At 42.3% G+C, this 22,967-nt stretch overlaps 1 protein-coding gene across 12 annotated transcripts in view; it reads right to left on the bottom strand.

Moving 5' to 3' along the window:
• Positions 1–22,967, bottom strand: part of LOC140493717 (F-actin-monooxygenase MICAL2-like) — a 281,189-nt gene that overhangs the window by 12,958 nt on the left and 245,264 nt on the right. For all 12 annotated transcript variants that reach the window (XM_072592483.1, XM_072592479.1, XM_072592486.1 and 9 more), the window contains 3 exons: positions 18,696–18,788; positions 15,253–15,346; positions 9,581–9,680 (listed from right to left, as the gene is read on the bottom strand). In XM_072592483.1, the coding sequence (XP_072448584.1) occupies positions 9,581–9,680; positions 15,253–15,346; positions 18,696–18,788 (287 nt within the window). The remainder of the gene's footprint in view (positions 1–9,580; positions 9,681–15,252; positions 15,347–18,695; positions 18,789–22,967) is intronic.

The following is a 22,967-nucleotide window of genomic DNA, read 5'->3' as shown; positions in this document are numbered from 1 at the left end:
CTTTATGTAGTATAGGAATGTATTTGCAGTAAATGCATTTTTAAAAAGGAGCGTTTTTTTCAATATAGTGAAATCCAAAACGCAGAGGTCTTATGTGAAGTGACCCTGAACCGGAAACTCTAATTTTGTATTCCACTCTAGGATTTGTTGACTATGGCATTTGTAACTTGGGCAAGTGGGTTTATTATCAGTCTGTAAGTCCTTCCACTGTACCTGATGTAGGTGGGAAAGGTGACAGAATTTCTTGGTCAGCCATGCTACAGAAGACATTGGTAAACCACTGCAGTGCCTTGCCTATAATGTGGAATAATCCAATCACGTTCCATGGCCAACCTCAAAAATGGTGACATAAACAAAGTTAAAAATCACACAACACCAGGTTACAGTCCAAGAGGTTTAATTGGAAGCACTAGCTTTCGGAGTGTCGCTCCTTCATCAGGTGGTTGTGGAGGACACAATTGTAAGGCACAGAATTTATAGCAAAAGTTTACAATGTGATGTAACTGAAATTATACATTGAAAAATACCTTGATTGTTTGTTGAGTCTTTCTTCTGTTCGAATACCATGGTAGTTTCACTTCTTTCATAAGTAAATCACAAACCTCTTAAAAAAAAGTTACATTCTCAGGTTAACTGTAACAATTGGTGTTAGCCAGAAAATATGTTGAAGGTGTTAGCCCCCTGTGTTCCCTGTCTGTGCCATAATGTTTAGATTGATTCTAATCTAAAAAGTGAGTTAACAGAGTCTTACATGAATTCATGCAGTTTTTGAGCAAAATACAATGTAATTCTGCAAGTGCAAATTCACCCCACAAAATGTATATGTATATGTGTGTGTGTGTGTGTGTGTGTCTGTCTGTCTGTGGTGCGGCGTTGTGAGTGTGAGAGAGAGTGTATACGCGTGTATGTGAGTGTAGAGTGTCTAAGTCTGTGAGGGGGTGCATGTGTGTCTGTAGGAGTGTGTGTGCCTGTAGGAGTGTGTGTACAGACACACACACTCCCACACTCACACATGCACCCCCTCACAGACTTAGACACTCTACACTCACATATACATTCCTGAAGAAGGGCTTATGCCCGAAACGTCGAATCTCCTGTTCCTTAGATGCTGCCTAACCTGCTGCGCTTTTCCAGCAACACATTTTCAGCTACACACATATACACTCTCACACTCACAACCCCCCACCCCAGACAGACAGACACACACACATGCACGCACACATATACATATACATTTGTGGGGTGAATTTATACTTGAAGAGTTACATTGTACTTTGCTCAAAAACTTCATGAATTCATGTAAGACTCTGTATTCTCACTTTTTAGATTAGAATCAATCTAAACATTATGGCACAGACAGAGAACACAGGGGGCTAACACCTTTCATAATCAGGATTCCTGCCCACCTCCCGAGGACCCCTTCGCCCACCTCCAACACACTGCATCCACCTGGACACCCCGCGCTGGCCTATTACCTGCCCTCGACCTCTTCATTTCCAACTGCCGCCGGGACATTAACAACCTCAATCTGTCTACCCCCCTCCCCCACTCCAACCTCTCACCCTCACAATGCGCAGCCCTCCAATCCCTCTGCTCCAATCCAAACCTCACCATCAAGCCAGTGGATAAAGGGGCACAGTGGTAGTCTGGCGCACTGACCTCTACACCACTGAAGCCAAACACCAACTCGAGGACACTACTGCCCCTCAACCATGACCCCACCGCCCATCACCAAACCATCATCTCCCAGACCATACAGAACCCCATCACCTCAGGAGATCTCCCACCCACAGCTTCCAACCTCATAGTCGGGAACCCCGCACTGCCCGGTTCTACCTCCTTCCCAAGATCCACAAGCCTGACCACCCTGGATGACCCATTGTCTCAGCATGCTCCTGCCCCACTGAACTCATCTCTACCTACCTTGACACTGTCCTATCCCCGCTAGTCCAGGAACTCCCCACATACGTTCGAGACACCACCCACACCCTCCACCTCCTCCAAGACTTCCGTTTCCCCGGCCCCCAACGCCTCATCTTCACCATGGATATCCAATCCCTCTACACCTCCATCCGCCATGCCCAGGGCCTCCAAGCCCTCCGTTTTTTTCCTCTCCAGACATCCCCAACAGTACTCTTCCACCGACACTCTCATTCGTTTGGCCGAACTGGTCCTCACGCTTAACAATTTCTCCTTTGAATCCTCCCAATTCCTCCAGACCAAAGGGGTAGCCATGGGCACATGTATGGGCCCCAGCTATGCCTGTCTCTTTGTTGGCTATGTAGAACAGTTGATCTTCTGTAATTACACCGGCACCATTCCCCACCTCTTCCTCCGCTGCATTGATGACTGCATTGGCGCCACCTCATGCTCCCGCGAGGAGGTTGAGCAATTCATCAACTTTACCAACACATTCCACCCTGACCTTAAATTTACCTGGACCATCTCTGACACCTCCCTCCCCTTCCTGGACCTCTCCATCTCCATTAACGACGACCGACTTGACACTGACATTTTTTACAAACCCACCGATTCCCACAGCTATCTGGATTACACCTCTTCCCACCCTACCTCTTGCAAAAATGCCATTCCATATTCCCAATTCCTCCGCCTCCGCCGTATCTGCTCCCAGGAAGACCAGTTCCACCACAGAACACACCAGATGGCCTCCTTCTTTAGAGACCGCAATTTCCCTTCCCACGTGGTTAAAGATGCCCTCCAACGCATCTTGTCCACATCCTGCACCTCCGCCCTCAGACCCCACCCCTCCAACCGTAACAAGGACAGAACACTCCTGGTGCTCACCTTCCACCCTACCAACCTTCACATAAACCAAATCAACAGCCAACATTTCCGTCACCTCCAAAAAGACCCCACGACCAGGGATATATTTCCCTCCCCACCCCTTTCTGCCTTCCGCAAAGACCGTTCCCTCCATGACTACCTGGTCAGGTCCACGCCCCCCTAGAACCCACCCTCCCATCCTGGCACCTTCCCCTGCCACTGCAGGAATTGTAAAACCTGCGCCCACACCTCCTCCCTCACCTCTATCCAAGGCCCTAAAGGAGCCTTCCACATCCATCAAAGTTTTACCTGCACATCCACCAATATCATTTATTGTATCCGTTGCTCCCGATGCGGTCTCCTCTACATTGGGGAGACTGGGCGCCTCCTAGCAGAGCGCTTTAGGAAACATCTCTGGGACACCTGCACCAATCAACCACACCACCCCGTGGCCCAACATTTCAACTCCCCCTCCCACTCTGCCGAGGACATGGAGGTCCTGGGCCTCCTTCACCGCCGCTCCCTCACCACCAGACGCCTGGAGGAAGTATGCCTAATCTTCCGCCTCGGGACACTTCAACCCCAGGGCATCAATGTGGACTTCAACAGTTTCCTCATTTCCCCTTCCCCCACCTCACCCTAGTTCCAAACTTCCAGCTCAGTAACTGTCCCCATGACTTGTCCGGACTTGTCCTACCTGCCTATCTCCTTTTCCACGTATCCACTCCACCCTCTCCTCCCTGACCTATCACCTTCATCCCCTCCCCACTCACCTATTGTTCTCTATGCTACTTTCTCCCCACCCCCACCCCCTTTAGCGTATCTCTCCACGCTTCAGGATCTCTGCCTTTATTCCTGATGAAGGGCTTTTGCCCGAAACGTCGATTTTGCTGCTCCTTGGATGCTGCCTGAATTGCTGTGCTCTTCCAGCACCACTAATCCAGAACCTTCAACATATTATCTGGCTAACACCAATTGTTACAGTTAACTTGAGATGTGACTTCTTATAAAAATGTTTTGTGATTTACATATGAAAGAAGTGAAACTATCATGGTATATGAACAGATGAAAGACTCAACAAACAATCAAGGTATTTTTCAATGTATAATTTCAGTTACATCACACTGTAAACTTTTGCTATAAATTCTGTGCCTTACAATTGTGTCCTCCACAACCACCTGATGAAGGAGTGACGCTCCAAAAGCTAGTGCTTCCAATTAAACCTGTTGGACTATAACCTGGTGTTGTGTGATTTTTAACTTTGTATATCCTAGTCCAACACCGGCATCTCCAAATCATGACATAAACAAAGACCAACAATAGACACATAGGCTGGGAGTTTTTTCTCTCTAGAAGTGATGGGGAAGGTGACAGAAAAGGCAAAAAAAATTAGGCAATTTGGCACCAAAGTGATACCCTTTCTGTCACCTCAGGATGGGAATGTTCATGGGTGACCTTCTAAACCAATGCCAAGGAAAGCCCTTAAGTGATAAATAATTTATGACAATTAAGAATAAATCTTGCCACCAGTATGCTGTGTTCCTGGCAGATGAGAAAAGCAGGCTCTTTCCACCCATAGAAACGAGGTAGCGTATCTGCTGGATTGGGGTATGGGGAACTCAATCCACCCAAATATGAGGTATTGGACATGGATTGGGAGAGGGAGGGGAAGGGCACTGAATATCAAATCTGTCCTTATCTCCAGCACCCCCTGTCCACGGACCTACATTCCCTCTAATTTCTCCAGCTGCTACATGATCATCTGAGGTCATGGGCAGACATGGAACCTTGGAATTGCTGTGTGGCTGTGTCGCAGCTTTGAGGGAACATTGCTGTTGACTCCATCCCTTAATTCCCTCCTCCGAAACCTCACTGACCTTCCTGCTATTCCTGGTGCTCGCCACTGCTCGGGTGGCTGAAAGGGTACCTTTCAGGGTACAGAAGAAAAACACCATAACTATACTGGACAAGAAAGATTGATATCTGTATCACAAAAGGAATGTTTCGTATTATATCATAAAAAGAATGTTGACATTTGTATCATGAATGATGTGTGATTTCTGAATCTTAAATGGAACGTGATATTTACATCGTAAAGGAAAGTGTGATATCCATATTGTAAATGGAGAGGTGATATCTATGTCTCTAATAAAATGGGGGTACCACCTTAGACTGGCTGGAAGCCTTTGATTCAGTGTCACCAGCAGGATCAGCTACACCAGGATATGTTGTCCCACTAAGTGACTGACTGACAAGCCTGCCAAGTGACTACTTACATTCCCAATTGGCATTTGAGCTTGCCAGCTTTCGCATTATAGGATGTAGGAGTACCTTGCTTTAAAAGGCAACCACTTCCATAGCTTAAAAAAAGGATTATCCCTGCCTCAGAATTTTGTGCTCAAGAGCTTCATCTCTCCATTAGAGTGCCTGATGAAGGGCTTTTGCCCGAAATGGCAATTTTTCCTGCTCTTCATATGCTGCCTGACCTGCTGTGCTTTTTCAGCACCTCTCTAATCTTGACTCTAATCTCCAGCATCTGCAGTACTCACCTCCGCCTAGCTTCATCTCTTTACCCTATGACATGCTGAGGCCTGTCTTTGTGAATACTGGGTGAGTCAGCATGGCAGGTGAAAGGCAAAGGATTGACAATGAGGTCATATATTGTTGTGAATTGGAACGAAGTTGGCATGTAAGCTATAATGGGCAATGGGGGACTGAGTACATGGGCACAAGTTGGCATGGATGGCATAGAGAATTTATGGAAAGTGGGCACAATGGACAGGGTGGCATGGGTTGGCGTGAATGTGGAATGGGTAGTGTGTGATGGGTCTATTAGGGATTGTGGGGATCTGTAGGGATAAATAAAGTTATTGTTTGAGTCCAAATGTTAACTCTGTTTCTCTCTCCACAGATGCTGCCAGATCTGCTGAGCTTCTCCAGCACTTTCTGTTTTTATTTCAGTTTTCCAGTATCTGCAGTAGTTTGCTTTTATTTGAGTGAATCATGGAAGTTTTTGCTCATGCTTCTGTTTAAAAAATTTTGGACACCAGCCTTTCACTCAACCCTCCTCTGCACCCAGCATTCTCCTCACTATTTCTGGCATCAACACCTACTGCTATTCTTAATATAGTATCCCCAAGAAATCCAAGCAATTATTTTAAGAATCATATTCACACAGAGCTAGGAATTTACCCAAATCTGTGTGCATGATTCTCAGACAAAAGTCCAGGATGCAATGAGCACAGGAGAACTGAATAAGTATTTCCAATACTGAATCTGGGGTTAAATCTGTATTTTCGACAAGTTGGAGAGGCCAATGATGTTTCAGGGACCAGATGATTTATAAGGATAAGCTCTTTCTTTCTTTTTGGTAAAATCAAAGACTCCTATCAGTCTTCTCTGCCCACACAACAGTACTGCACCACCATCAATGGAGAGATGATAGCCCTTATAACAGAGAGGTAATGCCCCCTGTGTTGTAAAGTGTAAACTGCATTGCAAATGGAATTAATATCTAAACTACAAAATAAATGGTATACAGAAGAAAAACAACATAACTATACTGGACAAGAAAGATTGATATCTGTATCACAAAAGGAATGTTTCGTATTATATCATAAAAAGAATGTTGACATTTGTATCATGAATGATGTGTGATTTCTGAATCTTAAATGGAACGTGATATTTACATCTTAAAGGAAAGTGTGATATCCATATTGTAAATGGAGAGGTGATATCTATGTCCCTAATAAAATGGGGGTACCACAGGAACAGTGCTGGTCCACAGTTATTCATAAGCTATGTAAATGATTTGGATGTGGGAAATAGTAATATTTCCAAATTTTGCAGATGACAAGTTGGGTAAGGATTCAACTTGTGAGGAGGATGCAAGGAGGCTTCAAGAGGACTTGGACAAGCTAAATGAATGGGTTAGAACATGGCAAATGGTATATAAAGTAAACAAGGCTGAATATTCCTTACACAGTGAAAGATTGGTAAGTGCGGGTGTCTACAAGGATCTAATCTGTAATAAATCAGGAAGCCTGACTGGAAGGGAGTACAGTTATTCCCCGCTTTTCGAACATTCGCTTTAGCCAATTCACTTTTATGAAAGCCCTACACTGGTACCTTTTTCACGAACCAAAAGAGGATTTTCGCTTCAAGGCGAAAGCACGCACAGTGAGACTGGTGTCGCCAAGCGCCTTCCCCAGATGGGTTAATAGATGACCCTCTTATCTCTGTCCTACACCCCAGTCTTCTGTACCTCTCACCACTCCAACCTCCAACTACTCAGCGTAACATACAGTCATCACCACTACCACCTCTCTGCCTTCCAAGGTGCTCACTGTCTTCCTGATTCTGGTCAGTAAAACTACACTGCACATACATTATTTCTACTTTATATAGGTTATGTATTTACTATATCATTCCTACTTTTACTATATGTCAGTGTTAGTTTAGGTTTGGTGTGTTATTTGGTAGGTTATCTTTTGGGTCTAGGAACACTCAAACATTTTTCCCACATAAACTAATGTTAATTGCTTCTTCACTTTATGCCATTTCGGCTTCTGAACAGTTTCGTAAGAATGATCTGCTTTTGGATAGTAGGGGACACATGTATCATTTATTATTGAACACTATTTGTGGCATACATGGGCTAGTGCCAGCTTAGGATATACAGTTCTACTGACTCATCCCTGGTTCTGGATTAGTGGTGCTGGAAGAGCACAACGTTCAGGCAGCATCCGAGGAGCAGTAAAATCGATGTTTTGGACAAAAGCCCTTCATCAGGAATACAGGCAAAGAGTCTGAAGGATGGGAGATAAGTGAGAGGAGGGTGGGGTTGAGGAGAAAGTAGCATCGAGTACAATAGGTGAGTGGGGGAGACGATGAAGGTGATAGGTTGGGGGTAGGGGGAGGGTGGAGTGGATAGGTGGAAAAGAAGATAGGCAGGTAAGACAAGTCATGGGGTCAGTACTGAGCTGGAAGTTTGGAACTGGGGTGAGGTGGGGGAAGGGGAAATGAGGAAACTGTTGAAGTCCACATTGATGCCCTGGGGTTGAAGTGTTCCAAGGAGGAAGATGAGGTGTTCTTCCTCCAGGCATCTGGTGGTGAGGGAGCGGCGGTGAAGGAGGCCCAGGACCTCCATGTCCTCGGCAGAGTGGGAGGGGGAGTTGAAATGTTGGGCCACAGGATGGTGTGGTTGATTGGTGCAGGTGTCTCGGAGATGTTCCCTAAAGCGCTCTGCTAGGAGGCGCCCAGTCTCCCCAATGTAGAGGAGACCATCTTCGTCAAAGAGCATTCTGTTGTGGTACCCTGATCCACTTTGTATGGTACGATCTGCCTGTATAGTATGCAAAACCACACTTTTCACTGTACCAAGGATCCCAGCTCAGAGGTATGGACATTACCATTGTGCCACAAGAGCCCTATCTTGGTTCTGCTTTTTAAAAGATTTTTCTTCTGTACCCAAAAGTGATATCGCACACAACTGAGCGACTTTCCTGCCACCAAAATCACTGTGACTTTGTTTGTTTATTTTTAGAAACTACTAATCACTACCAGTAATCGCTCAAGTCGCCAATTAAATATTTACAAGCAAAGCCCATTATGGGCAAAGTGAACCTCAGGAGTGAAGGGGGAATAGGAAGAGCAGAAAGGAACTCTATCAAAATGAAGTTGGATGGGGAAATAAAGCACTATATCCTCCGCAATGCCCACCTCTGTAAAGGCATCAAGAGCATTGGTGGACACCTCATGCTCCCTCTCCAAGGACCCTCGGGCATGAACATAACAGCAAAAGAGGGGCAGAAGTTGGCAGATATGACATCCTCCATGAGTCTGCATTATAAAGGGCTCAGATGATGAGTTCCAGCTGGGCAGACCATTGCCTGTTACCAAGGGAACTCATTCAATGAACTCCACAAGGACATTGAGCCTGGGCCTTATAGTGTTATCACAATGGCCTTCTCTAGGAATCACAAAAAAGCCACCATACAGAGCAGAAAGCAAATCGAAAGGCAAGCAGTATGTTGGCATCATGTAAATGAGATTTAAGTACAGAAGTAAAGATGTCTTGCTGCAGCTGTATATAGCCTTAGAGAGATCTAACCTGGAGTATTATGCATTGTTTTGGTCTCCTTATCTAAGGAAGCTTATGCTTGTTACAGAGAGAGTGCAATTAAGGTGTGCCAGATTAATCCCTGGGATTGTTTTATGAGGAAAAACTAGGAAAAAGGGGTCTGTGTTCTTTAGACTTTAAAAGAATGAGAGATGATCCCATTGAAACTTTCAACATTCTTCAAGGGTGGATACAGTTTGGCTGGTGACTGTAGAACCAGGATAAGGAGCAGGAATTTAAGACTGAGATAATGAGAAATTTCACTCAGATTGTAGTCAACCTTGGAATTTTCTACTATCCAAAGAACTGTAAAAGTTCTATCACTGAGAGAGTTCAAGTCAGAACTCTACAGGATTCTGGACACTAATGACATTCAGCGAGGGTGGAATATAGAGATGGTGTGGGAAAATGGCACAAAGGAGATGATCAAACATTGTCTAGAATGGTAGAGGCCAGTGTGAGAGTAGATGTGTCCCTATATCTGCATCTTAACCAGTCATCAGGCTATTGAGAGTTCATGCCTATCTACGTAAGTCATCCGGCACACTGTAGCTCCTGCTCCTGTGTGCTCTAAAAAGTCCCCCCATAGTTACTTGATTGTAATTTTTTCTTGCTTTAGTTAGCATTAAGAACTCCACTAATTCTCTCCATTAACGCGTTAAATGGACTACTTACAATATCATCATTTCAGCTTCATAGCGAACCAAGGCATTCTTTTCCATCACCAGCTTGAACCATTTTTGCATCAGTTGAGGTTCCTCTTTTGAGTTGAGATCTGAACATTTAGATTTTTTAAAAATCCAGTAAGTCAAAGATGTATTCCCTCATGCAAGTCATATAATTCTGGAAAATCTATTCATCATGCTTAAATTTAGTACCTTTCATGAAAAAACATGTTGCTACGTACCTGCAGTACAGATTACTTTTGTCGTGTGCTTTGAGATGATTATTTTCAGTGTTTAAAAATGTCATTATGTGATCCTCAGTAACTACTATATGATGATTAGAATCTGTTATACTGGATCCCGATAAATTGACAAAACATTTCTGAAAACTTAATATTTTTCTCTTAGTATTTAAATTTCTAATTTCCAAGTAAGAGTTTAAACAATACAAACATTTCACTAAATTAGATATTTCACACTAATTTATTTGTATTTTTCCTTTAAATTAGCTTTTGTGCCTTTTATAGTTTCATTAATGTTTTACTGAGGTAAAATTCTCCTCCACTAGTTTAATTCCCTCTATGGGCTTTGTCGCTGCACCCACTAATTATGGCCTTTTGTTCATCTCTTGATTTTGTTTGCTCCCCTACTGGTGGCTGAGCCTTCAGTTGCCTGTGGCCCCAAAATTTGGAACATCCTTCTTGAACCTGTGTTCCTTCCAACCCATCTGTTTGATCAACATTACTAGTTCTAGTATCTCTTTGTGTGGGCTCAGCATCAACATTTTGCTTGTGGCTTAGTATCAAATTTGATTTCTAATTCTACTTCTGTGAAGTCCCTTGGAACATTTCACTATTTCAAAAGGTGCTACTTGAATGGAAATAGTTGCTGTTGGGACCACCCTGCAGTTCTTTGTCACACAGAATTTTAAATGATGAAAATCATGTATTTTGGTACAATTTCTTGACTGTTCGCATTACTTCTAAGAACTAACACTGCCGGGGAGGCTTTTAAAAGCCACTTTGCAACCTGAAGGAAAAGCATGAATTAAAATTTGAAAGAAAGAATCTTAACATTTTGGATTAGTGAGCAGAATGAGTCACTTAAGACCATTTCACAAAATAATCAAGCCTCAGCCAAAACAGGAACTATGCACCGTCACATAAAACAAGCGACCTAAAAACATATAAAACACAGCATTGGTCATCTAATGAAACAGAGGAAATTCCTTTGTCTTTTGAGGCCAATCATGTTGCGACATTACACAATTGTAGGTTGTATGATTCTGGTTTCTATGAAGAAAATGTCAATTGTTCATTGAAGATCACAATTTGGCAGTGATTACACAAAATTGTTGGGGGTCAAAGAATTGCAAGGGTGCTGTTTGCGATCTCCAGTATTGCCACAGAATGTTCATGAATGTCAAGGTTAATGTCTGAGCAAAACCCATGAAGAAAAACATTGGGGCAACAAAAAAACTGTTTTTTTATTTAACAAATGAAAGAAATTGAAACAAAAAGGAATGAAACCTAAAATGGCAGTTTGATGGTGGTTGGAAATGATAGGTCATGTGGTGAAACCTCATCCTGCACTCAGCCAAAGTTGGCAATCCCTAGCGAACATGTCTTCTATCAGCTTGCTTGCGTCAGTCCTATTCACTCTGGCAATGAGATAATTTTATTTAACCATATTTTGGCAGCACAGTGGCTCAGTGGTGAGCACAGCTGCCTCACAGCACCAGGGACCCGGGTTTGATTCCAACCTCTGTGTGGAGTTTGCACATTTTCCCCATTTCTTTGTGGGTTTCCTCTGGGTGCTCCAGTTTCCTCCCACAGTCCATAGATGTGCAGGTCAGGTGAATTGGCCAAGCTAAATTGCCCATAGTGTTCATGGATGTGTAGGTTAGGTGCATTGGTCTGGGGTAAATATAGTGGAGGTGGAATGGGTCTGGTGGGATACCCTTCAGAGGGTCGGTGTGGACTTGTTGGACCGGTGGACCTGTTTCCACACTGGAGGGAATCTATGTAAAAATCATTCAGTATTGATCTGTCCCACAGATATTAATTGTCAATAAAACTAGAATGCATATTTTAACTTCATGTACTGCAGGATTTCCAGAGGGCATCTCATCATTTGCTTCTCAAAGACAATTAGGGGGCTGGGCAATAAAAACTGCTGTTGCTAGTGATACTAGCAAAAGATGAAAGACATGTGATATAGCAAAGTATCCCAAGGTGCATCATACAAATATTGTCAGGCACAAACGTGACATTGAGCCACATTAGGAGATAAAAGGGCAAAGAATAGATTCTAAGATCTCAAAGGAGAGGAAGTGGCACAGGGGTGGAAGATACTGTTCAGGCAGATGAAGGCATAGCTGCAAATAGTGAAGTGGTAAAAAAAAATTGGAAATGTGCTAGGGTTGACAATTATAGGAGCACAGAGATCTTTGAGGGTCACAGGGCTGGTGGAAATAGGAAGAGGCAGGAGGGATTTGAAAGCAAAGATGAGGAGTTTTAAATGAAGGCATTGCTCAATTCAGAACCAACATAGGTCAGCAAGGGCAGAGGTAATGAGCAAAATGGACTTGGTGCAAGTTTGGGCACTGACAGCAGAGTTTTGGATAAATGGAAGTTTACGGAGTGGAGAAGGGTGGGTCAACAAGATATAGCATATAACAGAGATTATGTGGCTGTAATTAAAGAAAAATAACATTTCAGGCAATAGTAAGATATGTTGTAAAAATCTGTGTCCTATGGTATGCGAGACTTCCAAAGCAGCACAATAGTATGAAAAGATAGATATGACAAGGTTCAGCATTCAGAGACTTGAATGATGTATGAAATGACCTTGATGAAAGAAAACTATTTTACTGTATTGCTATTGTAACTGTCTCTGGAACAGTTAGCCCTTGGTTTTCAATAGCCATGGTAATTTCCAAAGAACCTTGATAAGTGGACTGCACAATAGGCCTATGAATAACATTAGAGTATGTAGTGTCAGGTGACAGATAGCAGGGTGAATAGTAAGCTAGCTACATATCAGAAAACATTGAGTAGGGGTTAAAAGATGGCGATTCAGAGTGACAAATAATAGAAATCAGTATTAGAACCATGTTCATCACTGTTATGAACCAGGGAATTAGAAGCACCACTTCAAAATTTTCAAATAGCACCAAATTAGAAAAACAGAGGAGGACTGCAATAAAACATCGGAAGACATCATTAATCTTGTTAAATGAGTAAAAAAGGTAAAGTCACCACACTCTTACCAGATTATAGAGCTATGCTCTCATTAGAGAGAGGTAATTGGTGGTGGTTTAACCTGAGGGTCACCACACCACAGGTGAGGGGAGAGGTTGAGAAGGAGAATCCTTCATTGTAACCTCAGCTGGTGCAGGAATTGAACCCATGCTATTGGTCTTACTCTACAGTACAAGCTGCCTATCCAGCCGACTGAGCTAACTGACCTGTTATGCAGTGTACAATTTGCATATCAGTGGCGCATGGAACATTTTGGCATGCTACATGCTACTTAGAAAATTAAGCATCGAAATGGGGAAGTTAAAATGAGTGATGGGGCTGTTATTATGGATGCATAAGTCACGAAAAATAGTGACCCATTAATCATGTGATAAAAGAGCAACAAATACTGTTTGTTTCTAAACATATCAAACTGAAATTACTATTACTTTCAGAGACATCAAGTACTCCTCAGGAGAGGTAATCTGCTCTTTAGAATTGTTAAAAGCAGACATGAATGTGCATTGAAGTCTTATAAATTCATTAACCATCAAGATCATTGGAACTGTCAAAAATGTCCAAAGCAATTATGAAAATTGTCAAATACAACTGTCAAGCCTTTTAAAAATCATACACAAAAAATGGTAAGTGATAAAAATAATTGATGCTTGTGATATCACTCTAAATGTTGATGTAAGCCTGAGGTTTTTCATTATCACTGATTTTATGATTTTCCATTACCACAGTCGAGTGCCTTTTTTGATTGAAAGTTCCAAATGGTTATAGACTTTTTGAAGTAGGATTGTGAATTCCAATACTTGTTTATTTTAAAGCATAATGCATTAGATTCTTCTTATAAGTGATTATGTAAACAAAGAAATGTAAATGCTTTAAATAGTCTTTTATGAAGGAATTTTCTTTTAAAAGAAAAACCTCATTGTAGGATGTGTTCCTGTGGTGTAATGGGTGCACTGTAGGGGTAAAGTATCATGGGTAGACACATGGAGAGGGTAGTAGGGAGGAGGTTGAGATCGATGGTATGAGGGCCTATGTAATATGGTGGGGGTTATGAAGTGAAATGGGCATGAGCAGTGGCACAGTAGTTAGCACTGCTGCTTTATAGCATCAGAGACCCAGGTTCGATTCCACCCTTGGGTGACTACGCTTATGGAGTTTGCACTTTCTCCCCATATCTGCACAGGTTCCCTTTGGGTGCTCCAGTTTCCTCCCACAGTCAAAAGACCATGCTGAATTGGCCATAGTGTGCAGGCTAGGTGGGTTAGCCATGGGAATTGTAGGGTTACAGGAATGGGGTGGGTCTGGGTGGGATGCTCTTCAGAGGGTTGGCGTGGAGTCGATGGGCCAAATGGTGTGCTCCTACACTGTAGGGATTCTATGAATGAGGAAGTATGAGGTGTAAGGGTGGTATTGTTAATTACTTAAGACCTTCAACGTGGTGATCTTCCTCCCAGCCTAGGTTTGCACCCAGTAGCCTGCACACTCACCTGGAGTCATTCAGCCTGATGCCAGCCCCTAGACTGAAAATTCCAACTTCTGGGGAACTTTCTCTCAGGTTGGGTTTGAAGAACTGTGAACTGATCCAACTTTGTACTTCCAGTATGTGGCTAAGAACTGATGTCTAAAGGTTATCCTGATAAAAGATCTTAAGAATATGAAAGGGTTTAAGATCTTAAAAGTTGCCATTAACAAAGCCACTAAAAGTGGTAGAATAAGATTTTGTATTAAATAGAACATGTATTTGGAGAATACTACTTTGCAGGGTTATGGGGAAAATCTGGGGAGTCAGATTAATTGGACAGCAGTTTCAAAATGCTGGAATCTGCTCAATGAATATCCAATCAAGATCCTTCAACTTAGAATTTAGCACTTATTTGTAGATTTGCATAAAATACTTCAGTGGTTTGCATGAAATCAGGGTACTAATTATTCGTCCTCTTTAGTTGCACAAACTGCGGGTAATAAAAAATTGAAACTAATTAAAAATCAATAGAAACAAGAACAAAACCTCATGCAGACAAACCAGATATAACTGTGCAATTTTTAAAATTGCTGGACTAATATTCGGAAGACCTAGAAACATAAAGCACCACGGCAGATTAAGAAATCTGGAAATAAACTGCACAGGAACCCTAAAGTTATACACCCAGATGGCTCACCAATAGAGTTTTAATAAGGAGAACTTGTCATCTTTAATCCATTTGAGCCTGTGTATGACTTTAGATTCACACTTTTTAAATTGACTCTTAACTGCTCCCTGAAGTAGCCCAGCAAACTAATCGGGTGTGTTAAATGGTTCAAAAAGGCAGCTCATTACCATTCTTTCAAACTCTAACAGGAATGGGCAGTAAATATCAACTGTCCTAGTGATGTCCACAATCAGAGAGTCAATATAGAACAGAAGCCAAGCAGAGGTAAATACCTGACTCGCCCCGTAGAGCTTTCTCCAACAGCACACCACGTTCCTCCAACACACGCTGCTTCTCTTCCACCTCCTGGAGCTGACGCTGAATGATCTGTCAGAGCAATACTTTTTAAGCAGGTGTTCAAGATATACAGGATATTTTCAATTAAAAACTCACAGCCCTCTGAAACAGTCAGGTAAACTCTCCACTTCCTGCCTGTTTCGGAAACATCAGCAGCATCATCTGTGTTGCTGAAGAAATACTATGCAGGAAACACATAACGGGCCAAGTGTAGTCAAACCTGTCTGCCAGCACATTGATGGGATCAAGTGAAACACTAGGTAAACATCCTACATAGAGTCATAGAGTCATAAAGTACAGAAACAGACATTCGGTCGAACCAGTCCATGCCAACCATAATTGCAAACTCAACTAGTCCCACCTGCCTGCTCCTGGCCCATATCCCTCCAAACCTTTCCTATTCATGTACTTATCAAGATGTCTTTTAAATATTATAATTGTACCTACATCCATCACATCCTCAGGAAGTTTATTCCACTTGCGAACCACCCTCTGCGTAAAAAAAAACGGACTCTCATGGTCTTTTTAAAATCTCTCTCTGCTCACCTTAATAATGTGTTCCCTTGTCTTGAAACCCCCCATTCTAGGGAAAAGACAACGATCATTAACTCCAATCTATACTCCTCATTATTTCATAAACATCTACAAGGTCGTCTCTCAACATCCAACGCTCCACGATTTTACTCTCCATTGCAACTATGTTTGACAAAGACCCACAGGATTCCTGCTTGGTGCATTAGGTTCAAATAATTCCCCACTGAGTCAATAAGAGAATTGTCTAAATTGTGAGGCCCATGTGTCTAAGAATAAAAATATTGCAAACTGGTGAATAAAAGAATGAATAGTATCACCAAGTGATCTCAATATTAATTCACACTGTCGATGAACTTAAACCTTTTTGTGCATTTGTTGATAAAATGGTGATGCAGATGGTAAAGTGAGAATCGTTTTGATTGTTGGGATTGCTTTACTTGGTAATGGAATGCGGCTGAGATTTCTTAAATAAATAAACATGTCTGTGAAATTTGTTGACTCTGAATTGTGCTTGAGATGTTTTTACTAATATCAGTCAACATTGTGAGGTGCGTCAGAGCACATCTGAACAGGTTGATCCAAAAGTGTAGCAAAATTGTCCTGATCAGCAATTCCTGTTGGACAATATGAGGAAGCAGTGTTGAAACAGGCCATTTAGCTCAATCTTTTCAAAACTCACTAAGGCCGTTTAGCTCAAATGATTAATTCTGGTGTTTAGATGCCAACATGAATCTCTTCCCCATGTAAATATTCCATTCCTGACTGCCTCTGATAGCCTTCTATTTAGTTCTCCCTCATGGATGCATTAAGCCTTCCATTAAATGCATGATCTAGGCACCTCATCCACTCCATGTGACACCATATCTACATAAAGATATTTCTAGTCTCATTTGTTCTGGACTCACTCACATTAGGGAATATTTTCTCCACATCCACCCTATCACAATCCTTCAAAACGTTGCAAAAAAAGTTCAGGTCACCTCTCACTCTTCTGCAGAGAAAACTACCCTTACGTGTTGAAATATTCAATATGAAGGGAGTGGGGAGGAGGTGAGAGGTGCTAGAAGCTGGTGTACTAATGCGGTAGATCTCTCTTATCGCAGAAAATGCCTTCATACATCACAAAGTAGACAAGCAGGAGGCTGGCAGCAAGTCAGACAGCATCAGGAGGTGGAGAAGTCATTGTTTCGGGTGTAAACCTTCTTCAGGGCCCGAAACGTTGACTGCTTCACCTTCTGATGCTGCTTGGCTTGCTGTGTTCTTCCAGCCTCCTGCTTGTCTACCTTGGATTCCAGCATCTGCAGTTTGCTTTTATCTCTAACTTCATACTTCATAAGGCAGAAAACGTACTGACTTGGTTTGGGAAGAGACAGTTTAATCAAAAGGTGCAATTTTATGTAGGCATTGGGATGTCTCACCTGGTGGTTGGAAAGCTGATAACACACAGATGGTCTCCTTCAGGTAGGCCTGCTGGGATTAAGTGTCTCTCAGGCACTTAAATAGGCACCAAAAGGTCCTCACTATCTCCCAGGACCCTGAGGACAAGAATATTGTCCATTGTGAGCTGCTGGCTAATCAGAGGCCATTAGCCCTTCTGGTCCATCAGCAACATGGGAGATATGGTACCTGCTGCAGGAATGTCATCATCCAGAGGTCCGGGATCAAGGAGCAGCCAAAGCCAGAGGTAAGTCATGGCGGGAAGGTTGCAGTGGGGGAGGGTTGCAGGGCAAGGGGATGGTGAAGCAGATTTGGCAGCAAGGACAGGGTGTGGTTCTCAGCTAGCATGATGCCATGACGCCCTCCACCCCATAAAATCCCAGTGCTAAAGCCCTCAGTCAGGCAATAAGTGCCAATGCCCACTCCACCTCTACGAACAGTGGTACAGGTTTGCTTGTTATGCTCTGTGAGTGGTGACTAACCTCTCCACCATTGAGGTCAATCCCATCAGAGACAGGATAAAGTCTTCAAGTAACTGACGGTTATGCAGGAATGCTGACTGTGAGCCTTTGCACCATGGACATAATTTCACCAGAGTTGGTAGGGAATCTGGGTGCTCATACGCCACACTCCTGTATGATTATATGCCCTCTCCATTGCCAAACACAGCACAAGAGAGAAAATAGAACTGACCCCAAAATATATAAACCATCAGGAGCACTAACACATTACTATTACAACTCCTCATCTTGTGATCAATAGATTTTATGATGAGGGAGTATGTAGTTGAATCATCAGATCCAGTTATACAGAACATTTTGCATTTTCTCATGGGATGTGGGCATTGTTGGAAATTGGCATTTACTTCCACCCCTAATTGCCCATTGGTAATGAGATCTGAAAATGTGTTGCTGGAAAAGCGCAGCAGGTCAGGCAGCATCCAAGGAACAGGAGAATCGACGTTTCGGGCATAAGCCCTTCTTCAGGAATGTTTATGCCTGAAACGTCGATTCTCCTGTTCCTTGGATGCTGCCTGACCTGCTGCGCTTTTCCAGCAACACATTTTCAGCTCTGATCTCCAGCATCTGCAGTCCTCACGTTCTCCATTGGTAATGAGATGTTGAGGCACTGAAAATTATGTGGGTAGGTGCACCACCACCATCTTCAATGAATTTAGGCAGTTCATCTACAAATTAAAACACAGCAGGTATGATGGGCAGAACAGCCTTCAACAGTGAAAATATGAAAATCATTCTCAAAGTGCAATAAAAGTTTCATAACTCAGAGTTATATTACTTTGCCGTATTCTCAAGACTCAAAACCGGAAGGTCTCATTGAGAAACTTGAGCAATACGTATGGTCTGTTCACCGTTACTGAAGGTGACACTGGCTCATGTCTGGACTTTACCTGTGCCCTGTGGAGTCGTTTTACTTCCTCCTGCTTCATTTGCTGCAACGCCACATTCCGCATCTTCCTCTTCTTTCTGCTATTTTGATTTTCCTGAATGAGGAGGAGAAGACAAAAGCCATCAAATGCATCAGAGAACTATCATTCATTTTAAATCATTCATATACGGAATGTAAACAATATCATTCATGACCTCTGACCATCCTGAAATACTTTGTGAGTACTTTTTGAATTGGAGCTGTTGTGTTAATGTAGGAAACACTGCAGCCAGTTTGCATGCAGCAAGCTCCCACAACAACAATCTGATGATAACAGATCATTGATTTGAATAATGTTGTTTGAGGGTTAAAAGTTCATAACTCAAGAGATAACATAGCTGTCCACCCTTCACTCCTCCATTCTATAACGAGCTCCATCATGGTTTATGGAAAAGCCTGCTTAATAGTTAATGTCTTTAATATTTTCTGTTCTCTGAGGCAGTAAAGGCTGTATCTATTCTCACGGTATGTTTACAATATATCAACTCAAATGACCATGCTTCATATCGCAGTGGGATTGGGCCCACCAATAAAAGCTGCTGCTTATGAAATGAATCAGAATTTTCAGCAAAACTAAAATTGGAAGGATATTGATGGAAAGAAATTCTGCATTCCTTTTGAACCTGAAAAAAATAGACTGCAAAGGCCAGGATATATTTCACTGAAGAGGTTAAGGGGTGACCTTATAGAGGTTTATAAAATCATGTGGGGCATAGATAAGGTGAATAACAAGGGTCTTTTCCTTAGGGTGGGGGAGTTCAAAACTAGGGGATGTATTTTAAGGTGAGATGAGAAAGATTTAAAAAGGATATGACGGGCATCTTTTTTACACAGTGATTCGTGTGTAGAATGAATTGCCAGAGAAGCTGGTGGATGCAGGTACAGTTACACCATTTAAAAGATATTTGGATAAGTTAATGAATAGGAAAGGTTTGTGAGGATACGGGTTAAGCACAGGTAGGTGGGACTAGTTTAGTTTGGGAATATGGTCAGCGTGGACTTGTTGGACCGAAGGGTCTGTTTCCATGCTATATGACTCTATGACTCCATGACATACCCAAGCAGCTTTGAAATGTAGTTGTATTATAGGAAATGCAGTAGGCAATTTGTGAACAGTAAGCTCCCATAAGAGCATTGTGGTAACCAGTATTTTAAAAATTCATTTGTCGGATGTGGGCATCACTGGCTGGCCAGCATTTCTCACCTGTCCCTTGTTACCCTTCAGAAGATGGTGGTGAGCTGTTTGTGTGAACCACTGCAGTCCCTCCCTGCAATTAAGGAGGGAACCTCAGAATTTTGACTCAGAGCGATGAAGAACAATAATGCATTTCCACGTCAGGATGGAGATTGGCTTGGAGGAGAACTTGAAGGTTCTGGTGCTCCCATATATCTGCTGCCGTTGTCCTTCTAGATGGAAGTGATCATGGATTTGGAAGGGTGTTGTCTGAGGATCTTTGATGAATTGTGGACAATCTGTTATATCTCAATTATGTTGTTTCGGGGATTAATAATGATCACACCAAGACATGGAAAACACCTTTGCTCTTTCTCAAATTAATGTCATTGGATATTTCACATCCACCTGAGAAGTACGATCCATTTAGAGAAATGGAAATAAACACCTTATATTGACAGAGGGAGACAGTACCTAGCAGGAAGCTATCTATCCCCTAGTTCCGATGGTTCATAATTGGTGCCTCGTCTTACAGACAGAGTGTGTCAAACTTGGGAAGAAGATAGAAAACCAAATATACTCGACAATTGGAACTCATTTCTGGAGGGAGTCAATTAAAATTGAGAGGAATTATGTTAAACTTGTAGCTTTAGTTGTACTGTGTACCTTTCAGGACTCCATATTACAGGTTTACAGCAACACCAGAAAAGGTGAGATTCAGATTCACGGAATTTTATCAGAATTGACATCCTTCCAGAGTAACCTGAATGGGCTGGAGTTCTTCCCTGTATACAAATAAACAGGCTGAGCAAGAAGCCTGATAAAGACCCTTAAAGTTTCGACAGGATTCAACCGGTTGGACATGGAAAAGAAACGTGTACATGTTGGCAAGACGCATGGGAAAACCAGCACCTGCAAGTTCCCCTCCATATCACACAGCATTCCAACTTGGAAAAATATCACCGTTGCAGCACTATCACTGGGTCAAATTCCTGGAACTCTCTCCCTTACAACACCTTGGGTAATCCTGCATTACATGGACTGCAGCAATTCAAGAAGGTGGCTCACCATGACCTTCCCAAGGGCCATTATAGATTAGCAGTAATTGCTGCTCAACCAATGACATTCACAACCCAGGAAGAAATAAAATAGAACAAGGGGCCAAAAGTATCAACTAAAACATTTAATTAATTAGAAGAATGGAAGTGTTGGGAAGGTGGAACTCATTCTAACATGGACGGATTGAGTCAACCAGATATAGTTAAAGGAAGATTGGGTAAGTGCATGACAAAGAAAGGGATGTGAAGTTAAACTGATAAAGTGAGATTAAAATGAGGAGGATTGCATGGAAAATAAACACAGCCACAGACTAGTTTGGCTGATGATCATTTACCGTGTTATAGATCTGAGGTAAAATGGGATGTGGGCAAATTGGCTGATTTCTTCCCCCCTTCCATTCATAGAACATAAAACAGTACAGGAAGAGCTATTTGGCCCACCACGTCTGTGCCGATCTTAATGTTATTCTAAATTAATCTCATCCTCCCCTATATGGCCCATATCCCTCTATTCCCTGCCTGTTCATGTATCTGTCCTAAATGCATCTTAAATGTTGCAATTTATCTGCTTCTATCACCTCCCCAGGCAAATGTATTTCAGGCACATAACATCCTCTGTGTAAAAAAATTTCCTTGCACATCAACTTTCTCCGTCTCATCTTAAACCCATGCCCCCTAATATTTGATATTTCCATCCTGGGGGTAAAAGGACTCTGACTTTTCACCCCATTTATGTCTCTCATAAATTTAATATACTTCTATCAGGTTGCCCCTCAGCCTCTGATGCTCTAGTGAAAGCAATCCAAATTTGTCCAATCTCTCTTTATAGCTGATACACTCCAATTCAGGTGACATCCTGGTAAACCTCTTTAGCACCCGCTCCAAAATCTCTAAATAGTGTGGCAAACCAGAAGTGCACACAATACTCTAAATGTGGCCAAAAGCAGTTTTGTATTGCTGCAACACAACTTACCATTTTTATAGTTAATCCCCCAGTCAATGAAGATAAGAATGCCATACGCCTTTTTCACCACGTTATCCATTTGTCTTGCCACTTTCAGGAAGCAATGAACTTGGAACCCAAGATCCCTTTGTATGTCAATGCTCCTAAGGGTCCCGTCATTTACTGTATACTCCCCTTTTGCATTTGACCTTCCAAAATGCATTGTCTTACACTTGTCCAGATTAAAATCAATCTGCATTCCTCCACCCGACTTTCCAACTAATCATTAAAGCTGCTTGATCCTTTAACAACCTTTCACAGTATCCACAACTCCATCAATCTTTTAGTCATTTTCAAATATATTAATCAAACCACATACATTTTCATCAAATCATTTATATATTTTGCAAACAATAAAGGTCCTAGCACTGTCTCTTGCAGAACACCACTGGGGTCACAGATCTCCAGTCAGAAAAACACCCCTCCACAACTACCCTCTATCTTCAATGGCTAAGCCAGTTTTGTACCCAATGTACCGACTCACCATTGATCCTATATGACTCATTCCTCTGGACCAGTCTCCCATGAGTGACCTTATCAAATGCTTTATTAAGGTCCATGTAGACTACATCCACTGCCCCACCCTCATCAATCATTTTTGTCACTTCCTCCAAAAATCTCAATTTGCTTTATGAGACAAGACCCCTCTGCACAACGTTGTGCTGATTATCCCTGACTATTCTTTTCCAAATGTGAATAAATCCTGTGCCTAAGAGTCTTCTCCAGTAATTTCCCTACCAATGATGTAAAGTTTAACAACCTATAATTTCCTGGATTATTCCTGTTGCCCTTCTTTAGCAAAGGAACAACATTGACTATTCTCCGGTCTTCTGTGGCTAAAGAAGATACCCAAGGATCAAGACACCCAACATCTCCTCCATCTTAATATCAACATGCCCCTCCCATATCCTCCTCCTTGGTGAATAGATTACCTTTGATTGATTAAACATTTTCATCCAGGATTTCACAGCCTAACTGTTGGTGGAGTGGTGTATGTGC

Source organism: Chiloscyllium punctatum, chromosome 22, assembly GCF_047496795.1.
Source record: "Chiloscyllium punctatum isolate Juve2018m chromosome 22, sChiPun1.3, whole genome shotgun sequence".
NCBI lineage: Eukaryota > Metazoa > Chordata > Chondrichthyes > Orectolobiformes > Hemiscylliidae > Chiloscyllium > Chiloscyllium punctatum.
Note: the sequence above shows the minus strand (reverse complement) of the source record. Positions and strands in the feature narration are given on the sequence as shown.